At 38.9% G+C, this 10941-nt stretch overlaps 1 protein-coding gene across 8 annotated transcripts; it reads right to left on the reverse strand.

The window, feature by feature from the left end:
* Window positions 1-6372: 6372 nt before the first annotated feature.
* LOC131690455 (transmembrane protein 11 homolog, mitochondrial) lies at window positions 6373-9562 on the reverse strand. Of its 8 annotated transcripts, none has more exons than XM_058976233.1 (6): window positions 9396-9537; window positions 8841-9292; window positions 8557-8714; window positions 8111-8331; window positions 7886-7998; window positions 6373-7824 (listed from the first exon to the last, which is right to left on the reverse strand). In XM_058976233.1, the coding sequence occupies exons 3-6, from the start codon at window positions 8607-8609 to the stop codon at window positions 7657-7659; spliced, it is 555 nt and encodes a 184-aa protein (XP_058832216.1). In that variant the 5' UTR covers window positions 8610-8714; window positions 8841-9292; window positions 9396-9537; the 3' UTR covers window positions 6373-7656. The 8 variants fall into 8 exon arrangements, with proteins under 8 accessions (XP_058832216.1, XP_058832221.1, XP_058832219.1 ...); XM_058976238.1 differs by having other exon boundaries at window positions 8557-8687; window positions 8841-8949; window positions 9419-9532; XM_058976236.1 differs by having other exon boundaries at window positions 8841-8949; window positions 9419-9532.
* Between the last annotated feature and the right edge of the window lie 1379 nt (window positions 9563-10941).

Here is a 10941-nt window from a genome sequence, read left to right on the forward strand (position 1 = left end):
ATATATATATATATATATATATATATATATATATATATATATATATATATATATATATATATATATATATATATATATATATATATATATATATATATATATATATATATATATATATATATATATATATATATATATATATATATATATATATATATATATATATATATATATATATATATATATATATATATATATATATATATATATATATATATATATATATATATATATATATATATATATATATATATATATCAAGCTCTTAATTAAAGCATTGTCACACACAACTAAGTGTTTTAAATTATTCAAAATGAATGGTTTAGCCTAGGCCAATTTGTTGAACGCAATGATCGCTGAATGCCTGAGATGGTAGAATTCCACAAAGGTAACTATCGTAAGTCTAACCTCCGTTTTCACCATCAGAAAATTTTCCTCATCACGAATACTCGGTCTTATGCGAGACATCAATAATTACAGTATTTGGCCGAAGTACCACTTCTTGCTTCTCCGACTTACTCATCTCGACAGATTACCAGGGCAAGAAGTATAGTAGCAGTTTCCCTTGTTCTTCAGACAAAGCACACAATATAAAAGTAACTCTTTTTGTCGTTCGCTTTGCACTGGCTCGGGCAAAACCATAAACCACACTGAGTTTCGTGACCGTTGTTTTTGATTGTTGGAAACAACAATCTTATTGAACTATTTCTGATTTGTTCACAACAAACGAGTTACAAAATTGTTAAATCGTTGATAATCATGTTTTGAAATTTATTTTTAAAACATTTCGGGAGGAGCTTTAGCCCCCTAGCCCCCCTCTAGCTACGTGCCTGTATTATGGTCTCGTGATCGTTTGTTCGCCCGCGATTCCTTAGGGCTCCCTTTTCATCTATGAACGGACGAAGACCAAAAAACAGATTGTTTTTGCGTATTTTGTTTTCCAAAAGCTTTGATATAGGTTTGCGGACATAATTGCAATCTCCTCTCCGTATGCGCTTCTCTTGGCGATTTGGTATAAATAGCACTCGGCCTGGATTAACTCGTCGTGGGTGAGCGGTCCAGTGGATTTAGGAATACACTCAGGTTTTTTACGCTGTTTTTTGCGCGGTTTTTACGAGGTTTTATGCGGATTTTCCAATAAACTCGATTTTTTACGCGGATTTTCCAATTAATGCGGTTTTTTTAACGCGGATTTTCCAATTAACGCGGTTTTTGCAAAAATATTCCTTTACCTCCTTTTGAATGCAAAAGACTTAGACTTTTTTCTGCAAAAAATTTCTAAGTCCTTTTAAATGCAAAGAACTTAGAAGAAATTTGGCAGTTTTCAAGTCCTTTTGAATGCAAAAGACTTGGAAGAGATGGGTCTGGAAGACTCCTTATGGCCCACAACTCAACAATATGGGTATTTTCCGAATGGACTTGACGAGTAAGTGCCAGAAATTGATTTTTGACGCCAATTTGAAATCCAAGATGGCGATTTTCAGTTTAGCGAAATTCACTATAACCCAATCAATATGGGTATTTTCGGAAAGGTCTTGACGAGTAGGTGTCAGATATTTATCTTGGACGCCATTTTAAAATCCAAGATATTTTCGGAATGCTCTTGAAGAGTAGAAATTGATTTTTGACGCCATTCCGAAATCCCTATAACCTCATCAATATGAGTATTGCCGGAATGGTCCTGACGAGTAAGTGCCAGAAATTTATGCTTGACGCTATTTTGAAATCCAAGATGGCGACTTCCGGTTTAATAAAATCGCTATAATCCAATCAATATGGGTATTTTCAGAATGGTTAAGCCTTCGTATGTTGATGTGTTTGTCGCGTGTGCTCGTGTGTATAAATTCGCTTTTGTAACCCAGTGGCCATTCACACATTCGCGTGTGTTCTTGGATGGTCACTCGGACCGTTATTCTGATATTTAGTTTTCGGTGAACGGATCACATTCTGACAGAGTGAGTTACCCCATATCACTAGAGCTCACGGTCAAGTCGCCATGGAACGTGTTGTCCAGTGGATAGGAGAGCTTTCTTTTTTTTTTAATTGGTCCAATTGAAGGCATGGGCCTAGTCTGCTGATACCAAGGATAGAAACTTCCGGAAGTGACCGATTCATGATAGTGCGAGCGCGGGAGTTTTTAGGTTCACGATTGAAACCGAGTTTGAAAATTTATAAGCGCTGAGACGTTATCACCGGGGTGTTATCATGTTTGCGAGATCGCGGGTGTAGGTGCCGTGGGTGGTCGCAAAGGGATCAAGTATTTGTATGTTAACGTGATTGTCACGTGTATGTGACTTTGCGTGCATGATTTCGATTTTATAATCATGTGGCGTGTATTTTTGAATGATCGCGCGCGGACCGTGAATCTGAAGCTTAATTTTTAGTGTATGGTACAGATGGTAAAAGAGAGTCAGTTTTTCCATATCACTACAATTCCAAGACATGGAACGTGTTGTCTATTGAGTATGAGCGTCATTTTTGGTTCAACTGACCATTTCAAGATCGCGCGAGTGGTGGGTTAATGTTTGAGACCGCGTTTGTAAGTTTATAGGTGCTATGTTTACTTAACTACCGGGGTGTTTTAATGTTGGCAAAATCGCGGGCGTATGTGTAGAGGATTGCAATTGCACGGTCACGTTTGTGACCAGATTTGTCTTATCGCGAAGGCCACGAACGTTTGTGCGGTTGTACCTATATAAGTAAAGTGCATAAATTGACCGATAGTATTTTGGTATTCATGAGTAATGGAAAAGCAAACTAATAAATATACAAAAGAACAGACTAATGAAGTAGAATAGAAAAACACATGTAACATAAAATCAAACTACTTTAACTCGTACAAATGTTGTTTATTTACCATTAACGACAATTGCATTCTAGACTTTCATCATGCTATGCTGACCGAAAATGGATTATTCACGTGCGTCGGTAAATTAATCGTTCCTTAATTTATCTAATCCAACCTTCCCGAACGAATAGAATCGAGTGCACAAATAGAACACCGAAAGGATTACCCACTGTTCGCTTCTACAAACTGACCCTACCAACACGCCGCCAATGTGAGCCAAAATTTCACTCACCTATCGACAATCTACCCGTATCTCACCGCTATCGAGAAACAATCGAGGCGTTATCAAACGTGCCTCTCGAGATGCTGGGCAACGATCACCACCGACAGTGCATGCTTACCCACGATCAAAGGGACATCGTGTCCAATTTTACCCTTTACGATAAGATAAAAAATTAGATTAAGTTCAATGCTGTTTTAATAGTTTAATATATGTTTTATGGAATAAATTTAGTGTTGTTCGCAGGAGGTTTTATAACTAAATACGTGTAGTATGTGACTATATTCGAGTGCTGTTAAATTTCGCGATCGATCAAGATCAATAGCACCTGCTTTCGCCATCCTCTACATTCCAATTGCGGCAGCCACCGGAGCTAGCAAAGGTACAGATACGGCGCGGAGAAACTGTCGGTCCGCCTATCGGACACTTTGTCCACTAATCACCACGGCTATCGACACCCACTATTCTATCATGTACGCCAGTTTTGCATCCATTCCCTGACCCAACTATCACAAATATTCAGACGAACACATACACAGATAGACAAACGACTAGCACACAAAAACTAGTACTAACACTAGTACCAAAAACTACAACTACTACAAAACGACAACTAATAGATTGCTACTGATGTATTTATTAAATTAGTTTAATTATTTAAATAATTTAATCAGCCTGTGCACGATGTCGAAAGCCGACCTATAAATGGACACACAATGACCCCCACGGTGAGCCTCTCCACCAATACTGCTATTAAGCTGTGGAATAATGCCATCAAAAACAGCCCACAGCAAAAGCCAATCCACGAAGGCCCGCGAGCCGGCCACGTCAGCGCGCACAGGCTAGTGGTTAAGCGTTAATATAGGTTGGCGCAGAGTTTGAAATAACATATAACATAAAAAAAGACCCATAAGCCCTCTCGGTCTCCTCGATGCGCCTCTATCGACGCATAATACAATAACCATCTTAAAGCAGAGGTTCTGTAGCTCTTATGCATGCAATTGAGTTCTTGTCGACCGGTCTCACGAACACTAATGCAGTTTCCTGGTTGAAAACAATCCCATTTGCTTTTGCCGTATTTGTTTATTATTTTCCACCAGCTCGTGATATGGTATTCGTGTCATGTGACGTGAACGTACATGAGCCATAGAAAAGTCTATATGCTTGATGATGTTTGCAATACCGTCAAACCCCTCAACCTAGTGGAAAAAACTTCGAACCATCAAGGTACAGCGTCATGTTAAGAACCCCCTTTAATCGAGACAAAAAATAGCTTCGAAATAAACTGTTTTTCTTTTTTATATAAATATACATTCTGGAATAAATAATTTTTTCGTTGTATGATGTGTCGAAGAATACTGTCATCTATTTAGGTTTAGTTTCTTTGTTATTGTTATTGTTATTGTTATTTGTTATTTATCAGTGTGCAATCGGGCTGTCTCAACAACCTATTTCTGCAACCTATGTGCATTAACTGTACACCTACCGTCTCTCCGTTGCACTCGACAGTGTGTGCAGTGCTTTATGGTCACACCTACGACCGCGCACCCGGCTTCCCATGAGCGTTTTGGCGGCTCAAAGGCTATCCTTCCATGTTGCTCAGGGATACATTGGTCCCATACACATCCATATATACAGGCATACATACGGGCTTACATTCATACATACATACAAACTATTTGGCGCAAGTTTAGAGCGTGTAACGTCGTGTCATCTAGTCTGTCATCCTATGGAAAATCATCTTATCATCGTCTTGGGGTCAACGTCATATTGGCAAATTTCGCATTGAATCCGCTTCTGTCTCTTCCTAATCTCCTTTTTGTCTCCTAGGTCCGAAGCGGATCAATCGACTATTAATTGAAACGGTAAACATACTAGCAATATTAGTCCTTACGCGCGAATACTGTTCTGTGCTGTTTCTTCTCTATCTTGTAGCATAACTCGATTATCCCTGTTCTAGTCTATATACATATTCATTACATTATGGACCAGGCAAACCCTTAATTTTTCTATTATTATTATCCTGAGTAGCTATACCAGTGAAGGTATTTTAAGATTTCGCAAAAAGAATCTCTACCAATAAAGGCGTAAGAAATATTTATCCACTATTCCCCATAAAGTTTGCTCGAACCGAATGTCCGCCTGGTTCGACTCGAATAGACCACACCGACCCAAAAGGGTTGCTCATTTCTGAGAGCCAGTGTGCTTGGTCGAGTTTAATAATCATAAGAACAAGTCCTGAATAATTAACTATCTCTTAGGTGCCAGTCCTGCACTCCTTTCCTGAACTAGCCTCATTCTCACGATCAAAAGAGTCGACAACTAGTAGGATCCACATGTCCCCCACCCAAGCGAATTGATCAACTTGCAAGTAGGAGCACATATCTACCAACCAGCCAAGAAGCTTCCGAATCAATGAGAATGGATCATGCCAGTCGAAGGCCACAGGCCCAGCGCCATCTCGTACAGTGTCATTGTCATTTCTCAGCCCACATTCTGGCAGACGTTCATCCGCCCATCTAGACTCTGTCAAGATGAGAACCTAGAAAGCCCAACTGTTCGTATGTGCTAGTCCGTTTAGATTCTGGTTTGCTGAAACGAAACAAGAAAAGCAAAATAATTGTGATTAGTGTCGTAGTTATAATAAATAAGTAAACGATTTCTCCTCTGTTGTCCTTTCCGTTGTTCGTAGTCCTCCCTCCTGTTCCTGATCTGTTTGAGCCACTGGCTTTCCGTTTCCCTGGCCGTCACGTTCTCTCGCACCAAGTTGCATATATTGTAGCAAGAGAAACAAATGAAAAGACAAAACAAAAAAAAATAAAATAAATGGACGTCTGCTATCTGTGCCTAAATTGATGTTGCTTCTCAGTTTTGCACAACCCAGCGGGAACTTGGCCTTGATCCCTATGCTCTGTCGCCGATGTTACGTGATATTCGTTATGGAATATTCTTTGTTTGGGGTCCATTCATAAACAATGTTGTTCGTTTTTTTTATCCCTGATCCGCTGATACGTCTAAAATTCATTTTTAGTTTTTATCTCGTTACGTGACGCTCTTCCCCTATTGTCAATATCCGATACAATTTATGAATGGTCCCCTGGTGATATATTTAGAGCACACAATCCAATAAAAAATAGGATTGACAGGATTTTAGTGCGCTCTTAGCGCCTTGTGTCACATCTTCATGTTTGTTATACATACTAAGAATACCAAAGCATGTAATGTGATGACCGGAAGATTAGAGAAACAACTTCTCCCCTTCCTATTTTAGTTTAGTTTCTTTGGTTAAAGAAAAAACGACTGATTTGCAAAACTAGACTTCATGTTTATTTTTTCTACTGTTAGTATTTCTGACTGATTATTTTACTTTTTACACGGATCTTTCGAGTTTCCTCATACAACGTTTACAGTTGTTCTTATAATGAAACATAATACTACTACATTCTCCACCGGCCTTCCGCCTTATAGTCCGCGTATGCTTGACTTTTTCTAGCTTAAAACTTATAATCATATTACTGATGTCTTTGAGAGAATACCTTAAGTAGTTTCTTTAAAACAGAAGAATATTAAACTGAAAGAAATTATCTTTGAGCGAAACAAAAACCACATTCGTTCTAGACACTTGTGCAGCTAAGTATGTTGACCAATTCTGGCTATCCTTCCCTAACTCTCATTACCTTCCATTAAATGCATTAAATTCCCTAAACTTTGCGTAATCCCGGCTGGTTTTTCCGAAACAATAAACTGACACGTTAGGCTTGCTCTTTCGTTTCTAATATCACGTTTTACCTGATTTTGACATTCGACTTGTAAAGCTGAAAAACAAGAACAAAATAATTCAACAGCAGAAACACAGCGCAAACAAGACAGTTTGATTGTCATCAATATCTGCGCCCGATTTCTTTATCAACAGAAAAAGTAATGGATGTAGTTCAGCAACGCTCTGGGCCCAATCGCAATCGATATCAATATGATATCAGCTTAAATGTAAAGGCAGTCAGATTAGAGGCAGGGAGCGAACAGACCTGAGACACCGTGTGAAGGTGGGTTTAAGTAATGCAAAGTACGATTCCCAACCTCACCTGATGCTGCCTCGTATACATTGTTATAGCGCTACCCCCGGAAAGTTTGATTCGAATCAATGTCTTTTTTCATACGCTGACCGACGTTTGATCACAGTTCCGTACCTCACCCTTATGTTTGAGATTTCATCCATTGAATAGTTTGAACGACAAATAAAGCTAAACTTTCGCTATTGATCAAAAACATTTCCACGCTTTTACTACTAAGTCTTTCACACATAAGATCGCAGCGCCTGCTTTTGCACAGAAATGGAAAAATGACTCCTGTAAGATGGATTCTAAAATTTCCTTCAACTTTAATCGCACAGTTCCGAAGAAAAAATTGTATCTCAATTCAAAAAAATTTTCACCTATACAGTTTAAAAATAGACCCTAATAAATTCATTGAAACGAACGCTTGAAGCTAAAATGTGACCCTAAATTCCCGGTGCTGAGCGCAATCTTCATCAAAAACCGTTTTTTCTGTACACATGTTTTCGTGAACGCCACTGCCGCCACCCTGCCAGTTATTTGAAAAGCTGATAAATGCGCCACACGCAATACGAGCTGGCGAGAAACGTTACGACACGGTGGCTATATTTGGCGCACTTGTTACTGGTATAAACTAACACTATCGGCGAAGAGAAATCGTTCACGTTTGGTACTTTTGACAGACTTTTGGGATTTTTCTCAACCTGCAACAAAAGGGTGTAAATATATGGTCAATAGATTTATATAGAACATAGATATTCTTACTTGATACTGAACGCAGGGATCGTAGGACCAGGAAACCATGTACAAACCTGTACAGAATATGGACACCGCACACATTGGAGCGCAGAAAAGTAACCGGTCGCGCCAGGCTAACCCTAAATGAGAAAAAAAAACTTCAATTTGTACCTTGTTGCCAAACTAAGCCGATTCGCTGGTTTACCTTAATCGACATCTGGATGAATTAGTTTTTAAACTCATTGTACTTACCGGCCGCCACCGAGGCCACCCCACTGATAATAGCCGTTTTATGTAGACAATTACCGACAGCAATCCAACGGCCAGTTTCCTCGCCCAACCGCGACGGTTCTATGATGATGTAATCCGCCTTGGCATACAGTGCCTTGTCCAACTCAAGTTCGAATGTTTCGTGTGCATTCTCGCCCTCGTATACCTCACGGATCACGTGCACCGTGGGAGATTTCAGCTCACTACGGATCAAAAAAAGGATAATTAGCATCAGAGTAACATGTGATGTGTCGGAGAGAAAGAACTTCAACTGACACTAATTTTGTACTAAAGAACAAAAGAAGCGTTTTTTAATACAACGGGTACGTGTTTTTTTGCAAATGAAATATAAAACTGGTGCCAATCCACGTGTTGTTTTGCTACTCCAATTGGGTTTTCTAGTTGGAATGGATTTGAAAGGCACTCACTCGATAGGGCTGAGTCGTTTTAGTTCTTCGAAGGCAGACATTGCCCGTACCATAGGAACTATTAAGCCAACGGATTGGTGCCTAGGTCTGTGCAGCTAGATGCTCGCTAGTCTTGGTCGGTATACAAATCTCTGTCAAATGCAATTGTCTACTAGTAACTTCGATGATATCAAGACATGTTGTCAAGTTTAAACAATGATAAAAATGAATAATTAGAAGACGATTTCAAATGGATTAATGGTATATCGAATAAGTTTTTTTTTATATATAGAATAACTTTATACCTCGAGCATCGATATTGCTGCAGTTATGCGCTCGTTACCCAAACATGCATCAAACATAGAACAAATTTCTTACACCTCCAGTAAATAACTGATATAGAACAATATCAGACTAGAATGAAAGTTCAAGGTTAAGTACGTTTAGCACCGGAAAAAAATTCTTGCTTCATCAAGTTATGTCGATTGCTTTCGAAAGGTCCTCCACCTCCAGCAAATCTCATCACGCCGTCCGAACATCACTTTATTCGCGATGGCCGGACAACAGAAATCAATTTTTGCCAGATTCCCTTTGACCGATCTACTTGTTTTTCTGCCAGCAGCATTCGTCTATGGCCGTTTTCGGGATTACACAACAATGTTTTCGTTTTTATCACTCGCTTCTTCGACCATCCTTCCGTTCATTCTTGCCTCACAGCGCTCAGCCACTTCCGCAGTTCCTCCACTCGCAACGTACTCTACCGACGGGCACAAGTTCGATTATGTAAAGAATTTGGAACAATCAAATTTGGAACCGCACAAGAACGGCTACAGTGATTCGCCAGATTATCGAAACAGTACCTCACTGAATAGTGGCCAATTACCTATGCTGTCGGTCGGACATTTTGAAGATGCTGGAGCAAGCTGGAAACTTGTTTTTTGCCGTTTTCAACGCGGAAAACGTCCCTGCACACAAAACTAGCTACTACTTCGCTCTTTTTCAACTAACGATGGGAATCAAAAAAAAATGACAGTTGATCTATCAATGAAATAGTTTATTTGGTAGACCGGAATAAATAGAGTAGTATAGAACAAAAGTTGTAATAGAAACAATCCCAGTCAAACCATTGGGCATTTTATTCGGAATTGAATTGAATGGAATCGGTCGATTGTTGCACCGACTCGCACTGAGATGTCTGATGTTTAAAATACGCCCAAGATCTCGCATTTTTATACTACCGCCCTCCCCTTAAGCCCAGAAGCGATTTGTTTTCCTCCCAATTCACAGTGGTTTTTTGCCAAAAACGCGCAATTAATTATTTACACAAAAACGTTTAAGTTTAAAGCTATAATGTCTTCTGAAGGGTTTATCAGAACATCAAGACCTTTCCTCTGGTTTAGTATATGCAGTGATTAATCTCCCTAAAAATCATATTTTTTTCTTATTTTTTTTAAATGTATAGATAATGAAATCATATGTGCTGCAATGTTGTAGAGCTACTTTTTGCGAATATCTTTGCTTAAGAGTCTAAATCTGTATCTTCAATACTTGTGATGTTATAGTGCCTTGTTTGTGGATGACCCTTAAAATCATTTTTTTTTAAATAACTTTTTTGGTATCGTACCTATGAATTTAGAATGTTCTACAAAGTTATTTGCGTCAATGCCACCCGCAACTCTTTAGAAGAACATTTTGTTCTAACTCTTCTATTTTCGAAGCTATTGAGCGATTTTTCAAAAAAAAAAAAAAAATAGTGCTATTTCCAATAGCAATAACTATTGAACGGGCAACCAGATATAGTTATAAACATTAGTACAATAAATAAACTACCAAATCCAATATATTTCATTTGTCTCAGTTTGTCTTCATATCTCGTCCTTGACGGGAATGTCACGGTTCACAGCGGAAATCCAGCGTAATAAATCAGATGCTCGAAGTAAATAAAAACACACGCGAGAACTTTTACGGTTGCTTTTATTTAGTCTGAGAAAAACAAAAAAACGAACTGCACTCTTGCATGGTCGCGCTCGAGAATGAGAATTCGCCCGGTAGGCGTTTGCTTTATGCACTGAACAAGGGATGGACTTAGTAGATAGGGGTCACATATGGGTGCGGTTAACAAGGTGTACATAGATAGTAGTATGTTGATATAAGGTGGTCACTGTTTTTCTCCACACTCCTCCTAAGTGATCGCCTGATTCACTGACAACCCCATCATTTCACAAAACTTCGTATGTTTCAAAGGTCCGAGGGGTTTTGTCATTCCATCGGCAACCATTTGATCTGTTGGACAGTACAACAAAACTATTTCCTTCTTATCGCACAAATCTTTAACGAAATTCTCCCTTGTATCGATGTGCTTCGATCGTCGACTCAAACGCTCTGACTTTATAAACGCAAGACATC

The sequence above is a fragment of the Topomyia yanbarensis genome, chromosome 3 (genome assembly GCF_030247195.1).
Source record: "Topomyia yanbarensis strain Yona2022 chromosome 3, ASM3024719v1, whole genome shotgun sequence".
Taxonomy (NCBI): domain Eukaryota; kingdom Metazoa; phylum Arthropoda; class Insecta; order Diptera; family Culicidae; genus Topomyia; species Topomyia yanbarensis.